We start from the raw sequence: 10,271 nt of genomic DNA on the forward strand, positions 1-10,271 counted from the left end.
CTATTAAGAGAATTTCGTAAGTACAAGACAACAGGACTTGTGTGTTTATATACACACTGGGTAACGACCTCTACAAGTAATTCCTTCTTTACAACGTTTCCTAAAATACAAGACTCCTATGAATGGTAAACTTCCAAAATTATACGTAACCATTACGTTAACTCAATATTCCTCGTGAAAACCTAGAAAACAAACCTAGAAAACAAACGACAATATGTTGACCGTTATCTCCGATGCATATCCGTTCATATTTAAATACACATTTTAACTAACCCCTCCAAGCAGTAAACAAGCAAATATCATCAATGAAGTTGTCTATGTTATTCTTGCAAAACATCATCTTGTTTTATTTCTTATTTATCGTTTTCTTGTGTTACCATTCTTCCAGTGAATTGATAACTAGCTTGGCAGGACAACCCATAAATGTTTCATTTAGACAACATTCTGTTTACATAGTAACCGATGCTCAACAAGGCCGAGCTTTGTTTTATTATTTCGTCAAAGCCAACTCAGTTGATCCACTTTCACGTCCCCTCACCTTGTGGCTTAATGGAGGTTAATTCACATACAAAATTCATGTTTAATTTCCATTTTCCCAAGTGCATCTTGAGAATTGATTATTTTCTGTATTGGTCATCAGGTCCTGGTTGTTCTTCTCTTGGTTTCGGTGCGTTCATGGAACATGGTCCGTTTCAATCAGACAAGAACGGATTCCTAATCAACAACAAATATTCATGGAATTTGGGTAATACATAGTAGAATTCATGCTCAACTAATGAGATATGCCATGTTAACTGATAATATTCGTTTGAGCAGAATCGAACATGTTATATGTGGAATCGCCAATTGGTGTTGGATATTCGTACTCGAATACAAGCTCAAATTACATACTTTGGAACGGTACTACAACCGGTGGGTATCTTTTTCTTCTACGCGTTAAACATAGTTAACTATGTGATGCTATGCCGGCTTAATTCAATTCTTGGTTTTGGGATACAGCTGAAGACAATGCAAAGTTTATTGTAAATTGGTTGGAAGAATTTCCAGAATTTAAAGATTTAGATTTGTATTTGACTGGGGAGAGCTACGCAGGTAACAAAAAAACAAATTTAGATTCCAAGATTCATGTTTCTAATTTCCTGTAATAACTTATATTTGGAATTTCTGGTTGCAGGGCATTACATCCCACAGCTTACAGCATTGTTGCTGGAGTATAACAAGCAACCAAACATCAAACCAATCAACCTGAAAGCCATTGCTGTAATCATATACATTCCATTTTTCTAAATTTATAAGATTTCACAAGACCATAAAAAAGATAAACATATTTATTCGATTTCATACTCTTATTTGTTGATAGCTTGGAAATCCACTTCTAGACTTGGACATAAGCGTTGACGCTGCTGATTACTTATGGTCTCCCGGAGCTATATCAGATGCAACCTTAAAGCTGGAAAGGGTTAAGTGAAAAAATGCCCCAAAATGGATTCCATGGTTGTGAAAATGCCCCGGACGTTAGGCAAAAGATCAAAATGTCCCAAAATCTTAGCAAAATGCCTCAATCCGTTAGCTTAGCCGTTAAAGAGAGTTAAATGGTCAAATTCCCACACATGTAACTCCCACGTGCGAAACATTTACATTTCTATCCTTCAGAACTGGATTGAACCAATGTACTCCACGTGGCATTTTGATCCAACGGCTATGCTATGAAATTTGAGTCAAATGACTGAGAAAGTATTTTTATTAACTCTAAAAGTTTTTTTCAGAAATGACCACCGTGTCCTAAATGGCTAGATTGCGACACGTGTCATGTGATTAAAAATGGACGGCCACATATCCAAGCCATTTACATTCCATTTTTCAATCAACATAATGCTAGCAATTTAGAAATTTCAAATGAAATAGAACGAGATAACAAACCACTGCATTCTTACCAACAAAAAAAAAAAACAAAAAAACAACACTGCATGATTTTAATTGCTAAACTGTCTGCACTTGCATAAGCAATGATTGTTAAAAACACCATAAGTACTTCAAACATAGAGTGATTAAGATGTCCGCCTACTGAAATTTTGAATTAGGCTTTCTAACCCTTTTAGATGATGGTTTGGCTAGAAATATTCATTGTGCCATTATAAGTCTGGAGATGGATGTGTCACCTTCCTTTCAACACCAACATCAGCCGCAGTAAAGGAGGATGGTGCAGTTGTCTTACCCTTTTTCTGCGTTCCAAACAACTTCGACTATCTACCTCTACTCCCAACCTGAACTTGTGGCATTGCTGGTTCTACATTTCAGCGTGCAAGAGGGGACTTCCCAACTGACACTGGACTGTTCCCCTTGCTGGAGTTGATCCGAGCTTGAACGTGTATGGATGTTTGCGAACCACTATGTGTTGGTGATTCTAGTACTTGCACAGTTGTTGTAAGAAGTCGATGAAGTCTTGGCCTTATTTGGCCCAACATAAATATAAAGACAGATACAAACACACTAGTCTCATATCAATTGGATAAATCAATTTTGTTAATCACCAACATTTAATCTTATAATGCACACCACCCAAAAAAGATGGCAGAATGAATACTTAAAAGAACCAACTATCAATGCTAAATTTAGTATGCACAGAAGACGAGAACAACAATGACACATCGTGAATCTACAAAATTCAGATGACCCAATATATACTACCGCGCCACCATAAAATTGAGAATCCACTAATTTGATCCAAACAAATTCAGAATTGTTTTTGACAGAAACCGAACAAATATTTAGCCAAGCCTGCAAGTGTTTGGACTATACCAAGATAACCAGCCGCCGAAATAGAAGACAACTAAAAAGATTAGTCTAACATACCATAAAACGAACTGCAATAAGATGCTAAACAAGTTTATGCTCGGCAGTAGCGTGCAGAAAATCCTAGAATGATAAACGTATCCATTTCTATTATATGTTGTTCATACTATGAGAATAAATATACATTATATATCAACGACACAAGGTAATTTGTTTAGGGAGATCCAGAATCAGGTGTGGACCGAGTCCATGTATACTCTTGAATATATAACAAATTAACAATCTCTAATCTTTGACCACATAGCAAAAAATGTAACCATTAACTAATATGCAATCTTGAATAGGTAACATTATTGCTCAAACAGTAGAAGTATATCGGCTCTGCTACATAGCTGATTAGGAATCTGATGATAAGGTTCATGATGGCTCATTAAAATTCAGTTGTACACAAAGTTGTTTAAATTTCGGCCAACCATCTAGATAAAAGCTTTGCAAAACGTTATAAAGGTTTGTCAGCTAATATATATGCAGCGGTTTCAAATTATAATCCCTAATTTCGTTTCTTTCAAACCCTGATTAGAGTTCTTAAACCCCTAATTTTGTTTCCCTGAAACCCTGATTAGTTTCCCTGAAACCCTAATTACAACTCTGAAACATACCCCTTCATTTCAAGTCTATGAATCCCTAAGTTCGTAAATCGCAGATACTAGTATCACAAGGTTGGATTTCGAAAATCATAAATCGTAAATCAAATTTGGGGTTCAAAGTAGAAATTACCTGTTCTTCACTATGTTAAGAACTTAACAAACGCGACTCTTATCTTCTCCGTCTCATATATCTTCACTGTTCTTCCCCCTCTCTCGATCTCTCTCTGTCTCTCTATCTCTTTCTCTCTCTTAATCGGTCTGGTTTTTTTTCGATTTTATTTTCTGTGGCTCAAACACGACCAAGGTTGAAGATAACCCTTGAAGCACTCGTGCGAACCCACACGCGTGGTGCAGACGTCAGTCATAGTCCACGTGTCAGTCACAGTCCACGTGTTAATAGTTGACCAGTCAAAATATTTTTGTCAAAGGCAAAAGAGACAATTCATAATACAGTTGACCAGTCAAAATGCCCTTTTTGCTATTATAGGTAAAAGTAACGGAATGGGGCATTTTGATCTTTTGCCTAACGTTCGGGGCATTTTCACAACCACGTGGTCCATTTTGGGGCATTTTACCACTTAACCCAGCTGGAAAAGACGGTTTGTAATGATTCTAGGTTCCTTAGAGAGTATGTTCATGAGATATGGACTCAGGAATGTAATGATGTTTTCAATATAGTTGGAAATGAAATTGGTGTTGATATTATCTGTATGTCCATTTTTCATGTTTGTTAATCGCCGACACGTGGCAACAAAACCAACTTACAGCAGCAAACACCTAGGCTCAACTCTCGAAACCAAACTTCGAGCTCAATAAAAAGTTAATCGTGAGATCCTAGTTAGCAATTCGCGAATCATTCACGAATTATTGCGAAATGGTCGGGAACGATTTGTACGCCTGTCCTATTGAAATTCCGATCCCTATACGTGAACTATATGAGCTTCACGACTTATTCATGGTTTTTCTGTTCCGAATGAGATTCGGGCTGACTGATTCGTTAGTATCAAACTCCTAACTTCGGTCCAATTTGCTCTAAGTCGTACTGATTCGTCTTTTTCCATCTTTTTCCAAAAATTTGGATAGAGGGATTCGAACCCCTGCAGTCCAACAATTTGAAGACACCTCTTCTCCACTGAACAAACATCGACAACTAATTGGTAATTACATTTATATAAACACACTATTTTCAGTACAAAAAATCATACTTGCCCCAAATTTCTTTGTATACTTGTATATTTTTCACAATTGCTACGTATGTCGAATTTCGCGTCCCGAATGCACATCTCCAAAACGAATTATACACGTATGTATGTCGTTCTGTATTACTACAGAACCACGACCCGTTAACCGGATTGTTGACTGAATTCGACATTTACAAATCTGTAAAATACCCATACGTATTACGTTCCGAACATCTCCCGTACCCGAATTGCTAACTAGGCATGAGAGAAAAAATGAAAGTGAGAGAGGTACAGTTGAAATGATAAAAGGAGATCATATATCAATGGACAAAAATACTCAAACATAAAAAAAATTGAAATCGACGGCCAAATTCCAACAGACAGTTTACAGGCTTTGGGCAGAGAGTTCAGACGCCTTTTTTCTCTTTCTTACAGCCACATAAGCGCCACGTCTACTATGGTTTTGACGTAGTTTTTCTTTCGGTCTGTCACGAATTATTAAAAAAAGAATTCCAGTGGTAATCACATGGGTTCCCCTTTCAATTTACACAACTATCTCTACTCCTAAAACCCTCAAACGGGAAGCAACGAAAGTTCATTTCCTTTCTCCGCAAAAGCCTAGTTAGTTGCTCTACTTCTAATCTTCTTCTTCTCTGCAACCAGTATGGAGAGCAATGAAAGTTCGTTTTCTTTTTCTGCAAAACCCTAGTTATTTTGTTTCCTTCTCATTTTGAATCTTCTTCTCTTGGTTTTACGATTTTGATGTTGATGTTGAGTTTGTTTCTCTTTGCAGGCCCTACGCCAGCTTATTTTGACCTTCTTACTGCTGCGCATACAGGGGACCTTGATCGTTTTAGGAGTAATCTCTAATCTAGTTTTATTTTTACTATTATGATTACAAACACAATAGTCATAACTTTTGTCATTTCAACGTTGGTTGAAAATTATTTGGCTACAGACACAAAAGGACCTTTTTCTTTACTGTAGTATAAGATATTTTTTTGTTGCCTTTTTAAGAAAAAAATTCCGTTTCTAAAAATATATTTGTATGTCTGTTTTTTGGGTGATTTTCAGGCTTAGCTTTATCTTTCGATCAGAAAGGGGATGTATTAGCAAAAACGATTGACGTCTTGTGGATGCAGATGGAAGAGGATCTCTTGCTTTTGCTGCTGCTGGAGGAAGATTGGATGTCTGTAGATACTTGCTTAAAGAGTTGTCCGTTAATATTAATGTGACAGATCATCATGGTAATACATTTCTTTGTAATGATTTAGTTTTGATTTTTGTTCGTTTCAGATTCGGCTTTTATGTAATTTTGATCTTGTTTTCATAGACAACAAACACATAGAGAGCAGATTTTGCTATTAGCTATTGTCCAGTTATTGCTTCATTACCATGGATTTAGCTGCTGTTAGCCATTGATTAATATAACTTGTAAGGATAATTCTATTAACTATAATTCTTACAGTCAACACGATGTGGTAGATCTTGCTGAAGTTGTTTGCTGGAACAATACAAATTCAAGCACTCTGTCAGAGTTTTAAGTCCCTTACCCTTATTGTAGATTTTCATAGTTGATGATCTCACAACTATTGTTCACTTTTTTATTCAGAAAGATGTCACAGAACTAAAATACGTTCCATATTATGCCTAAACAAACTTAGTTTAGGGGACTGATTAGATTAATTGTTTCATTTGATCAGTGAGGTTTGGTATTTTTCCCAACTATCCGTGTGAAACATACAGAGAAACATCTTCAACTGAAATAATCTTTTTTATCTTGTTGTTTTTGTTTTCCAGATGTAGCTCCCTTATCTTATGCAGCTATTAATGGACATCTAGAAATTGTCAACTATCTTCTTGAGGAGGGGGCTGATGCTGATGGTGGTAAAGTTTCAGCTAAAACCCCGTTGCAGTATGCTTTGTTGGGAGGTACCTCACATATCTTTAACCTAAGAAGAGAACTTGTACATTCTTATAAATATACCTATTTTCTGTATATGTATGTATGTTTGCGCGCATGCATGCACTTACTTATACTTTCAAATCTTTAGCAAGTGAAGGCAATTTAACGGTGTATATTCTCGCTCGATGGTAGTTTACGTATCCGCGCTAACCTAAGGATTAGATGAAACAATAATTGTCCTCCATAAGTTCGTTTATGCTGTTTTGAGTTTTCTGGAGCACCGGAAGATTGAGGCTTACGGCTTACCTCTGGCCACATAGAGGCAAACACTTACGCGTATTTACTCTAGATTAGAAGAGTTAGATATACATAGCATACTTGAGTGCGAATGTGCTGGGAATCTCTTATAGTGAACCTTAAGACATAACAAATATCTCACCTTGGTGCTCCGTCTAACTAGAGCAATGTAGACATTTTTTTTTTGGATCAATCGGCTGGGGAGCAATGTAAACTTCTTCCATGCTAGTGCTTTTTTTGTCTTCAAAAAATAGCATAAAGACGTAAAGCCGTAGCCTATTTCTTCTATACTTTTTACCCTTCTGCATTTGGATTTTGGACCTATAATTAATCGTGGATATCATATGCCGCTTTATCTGCAGGAAATGCAATGATACTAGAACTGTTACTTGATAATGGTGCGAATTTAACTCAGACACCCTTGCCATATGCTGCTCTTCTTGGCCAGGTTGCTGCTGTTGGAGTTTTGTTGAAATGGGGTTTAGATGTAAGTAGACTTATTTGCAACTACGTAAACAATTAATCTTTTTTTAAGTAGTTGATCAACGGAGATACATAGAAACAGGGCACTATTACAATCTTTTTGTTATCTTATATAAAATGGAAGATATGCCTTTCTTGCGTTTTAGAAACCTTACAAAACTCTTTAACTGACTTTTGTATAAAATGACTAAATTATCTAGTTGAAAACAATTGGAGTATCCTGTAGTGCACAAATGATTTTTTTGTCTATTATTGGTTTTTTAACTTGGTGGGCTATTCACTAAATCTATGCTCCTTCATATATGCAGCCTGATGGAGGGCCCAACTCGATTTCACCGCTAGTAGCAGCTATTATTAGCAATTCAGTGGACATCGTAAATATGTTACTAGAGGTACAAATAGGTCTCAACCTTTTTTTTAGTTCGGTGTATAGCTTGTTTTCTATATCCAGAGCAGAGGTAATTGTTAATCTACCCCAAGTTGTATTAATATGGATATGCACCTTTTTGAAATTACAATGATAGAAGATAATTTTTAGCTTGCTGGTCATAAGTGCCCATAACTCGGATATGCTTAAAATTGATGTTTCTGGTTCATTAAAAATTGAAATCCTGAACAAACAATAAATAAAAGCATAATAATGGGAAAGATAATTATGCATCTGACTAATCTCCATTTAGTTAAGGTAATCCTTGATTACATTGAGTTAAGCTGGATTAGTTGTCATCCGCATTATATTTCGATTATGGTATTTTCTGATCCAAATGTTACCTTTCTTTTTCCGCATCCATCTAGGCAAAAGCTTGTCCAGATAAGCAATCACGTGGATTTGTCCCTTTGACTTTTGCCGCGCATTATGGGCTGACAAATATAGTCAAAAGCTTAGTAAAAGCTAATGCTAATACAAGTGTTACTGATAAGGTGTGGATACCTAATACTTGGTCTCTTAATTCATTTCTCTCCAGTTCAAACTTTTTTTGAAACGTATATCCTGCAATTCCATTTGAGAGAAGCTGACTGGATGGGTTATCCTATGATCCAGACTGTGGAGTCAATTTTTTTTTTTTTAATACACAGGATAAGATGACCGCATTAGAAATTGCTGCTGCAGCGGGTAATAGAGAAATGGTTAAGGATCTACTTCCCGTGACTGATCTCATTTCAAAATATCCGGACTGTTGGACTACGGATGGACTTATCAATCTTTTTGATTCTGTGGAAGACTATGATGCAGGGGTATAACTACAGAATCTATATCTTACTCATTTATATATATATGTACATATTTTGTATCTTCCTTTAGTATTTTTATATTCTCTACAACTCAAAAAGAATATAAGAATACTGAAGGAAGTGAGGGGATGGTGGCATAATGAAGTAAAATTAATCGCATTATGATAAACCATCATTTCATATTTTCTATATTTTGTTGCCATCACTGCCATTTTTAAATTTTAAATGCCTTGTACTTCCAGTTGTTTGAGAAGGAACCTTTTGAGACTTTTTTTCTCGCAAGGCCAAGGATGGACTGTATGGAAGACAGTCACCGTAGGAAGCCTTTGTTGGCAGCATTGTGGTCCCCAGTATTTATCTTTAACTTTGAAAGCAAATGATCCCTCACTAATAGGATGGGTGACACTTTAGTGGTGCTATATAAAGACCGATTTGTTGGGACCATGGTTTTTTTGTGGGGACCATGATTCTATTTTTAGTAAGACATTTAGAAATAAATCTAGATCACCCCTTATCTATATATTTATATTAATACCTAAACTATCCTTCTGATTAATTTTGGGTAATGATTAGTTAGTGTTAATATTAGTTAGTGTAATCATTAGTGAAATGATTAAGTTAAAGATAATTAGTTAATTTAAAAATCAGATGTGTTGTGTGAACATGGGTTACAGGGATGGCCCACCATTTTACAGGGGTGGCCCACCATTTTCCGGAACATTCCGTCAAACACTAGATTTACTTCTCGGTTAAGTACTAACCGCCTAAACTGGATAAGCATTAACAACTTAATAGTTAAGTAAGTCTTACATTGTAAACACTTGTATTATTTGTTTAAACACCGATTTAATACTCTTGGTTATATATATATAGCTGAGTGGCCTCCCCACTTTCTGATGTAAGAAAACTAGAGAAAGAACGGAAACTTAATACTGATAAAAGGGAGTCCAGCTCCCATATTCTCCCATCTCTCATTTCTATCTTTCCACACGTTTTGTTCTCGTAGTATATAATTTGAGTTTCAATTATAAATTGAGAATATCACAACACGTTATCAGCACGAAATCGTTCTCGGACAGATGCTAATATACATATGGAACGATGTGCTATCCGCTCAAATATACAAACAAAGAGAATTGAGAGATGATGACATAAAGAAGACAGACAGACACTTCTTCTCTTTACTTAATTTATTTTCTTCATTATTGATATATAGCCTTGTCAAATTTTCTACTCACTTGATTGTTATTTTGGTGAGTGAAGGTCCTATAAGACACCATGCGTGGGTTGGCTCTTCCACAAAATCCTATTTGTACCATGAGTTAGTCGATAAACGATCAAATCAAGGCTAATTTGTTTTCTTTCCTAATTAAGATATCAACCAAGAGTTGATATTTGTGGGTAAGTTAATTAGTTAGCGGAATTTGTATATCAACGGTGAGTTCATATAGTCGTAGTGGATAATTACTTATCTCGTTGATTTTTTCTCTATTTTTGTTACTAAGAGTTTTAATATGATTAGAGCGAAGAATTCTTGCATCCCAGAGGGACAACACAAATTCAAATTTTCTTCGCTAAATGATCTACAGAAATGAAAAAATTTCCACCTGAAGTTGGAATACTGTGCGAAACGATATGGATATTGGATGGTGCTCGGTTAGCTAATCGGTTCCAGAGGTGACCCGGTACAAAGTGTTAGCCGGATTTTATCGGTGGTCCCTGAAGTGACCT

The 10,271-nt window shown here is 36.0% G+C and overlaps 2 protein-coding genes across 3 annotated transcripts; both read left to right on the plus strand.

Annotated features, from left to right (window-relative positions):
* The first annotated feature begins 305 nt into the window (after positions 1 to 305).
* LOC113279056 (serine carboxypeptidase-like 46) lies at positions 306 to 6,719 on the plus strand. Its single transcript, XM_026527768.1, has 11 exons — positions 306 to 555; positions 641 to 745; positions 817 to 912; positions 1,000 to 1,092; positions 1,175 to 1,260; positions 1,361 to 1,459; positions 4,037 to 4,148; positions 5,415 to 5,480; positions 5,764 to 5,868; positions 6,422 to 6,553; positions 6,676 to 6,719. The coding sequence occupies exons 1-11, from the start codon at positions 306 to 308 to the stop codon at positions 6,717 to 6,719; spliced, it is 1,188 nt and encodes a 395-aa protein (XP_026383553.1).
* On the plus strand, positions 5,160 to 8,732 carry LOC113277426 (ankyrin-1-like). 2 transcript variants are annotated; one of them, XM_026526525.1, is made up of 8 exons: positions 5,160 to 5,301; positions 5,415 to 5,480; positions 5,696 to 5,868; positions 6,422 to 6,553; positions 7,187 to 7,311; positions 7,616 to 7,699; positions 8,103 to 8,228; positions 8,385 to 8,732. In XM_026526525.1, exons 5-8 carry the CDS (start codon positions 7,195 to 7,197, stop codon positions 8,547 to 8,549), a joined length of 492 nt encoding a protein of 163 aa, XP_026382310.1. In that variant the 5' UTR covers positions 5,160 to 5,301; positions 5,415 to 5,480; positions 5,696 to 5,868; positions 6,422 to 6,553; positions 7,187 to 7,194; the 3' UTR covers positions 8,550 to 8,732. The 2 variants fall into 2 exon arrangements, with proteins under 2 accessions (XP_026382310.1, XP_026382311.1); XM_026526526.1 differs by lacking the exons at positions 5,160 to 5,301; positions 5,415 to 5,480 and having other exon boundaries at positions 5,670 to 5,868.
* Positions 8,733 to 10,271: the final 1,539 nt, after the last annotated feature.

The sequence above is a fragment of the Papaver somniferum genome, chromosome 5 (assembly GCF_003573695.1).
Source record: "Papaver somniferum cultivar HN1 chromosome 5, ASM357369v1, whole genome shotgun sequence".
Lineage (NCBI taxonomy): Eukaryota > Viridiplantae > Streptophyta > Magnoliopsida > Ranunculales > Papaveraceae > Papaver > Papaver somniferum.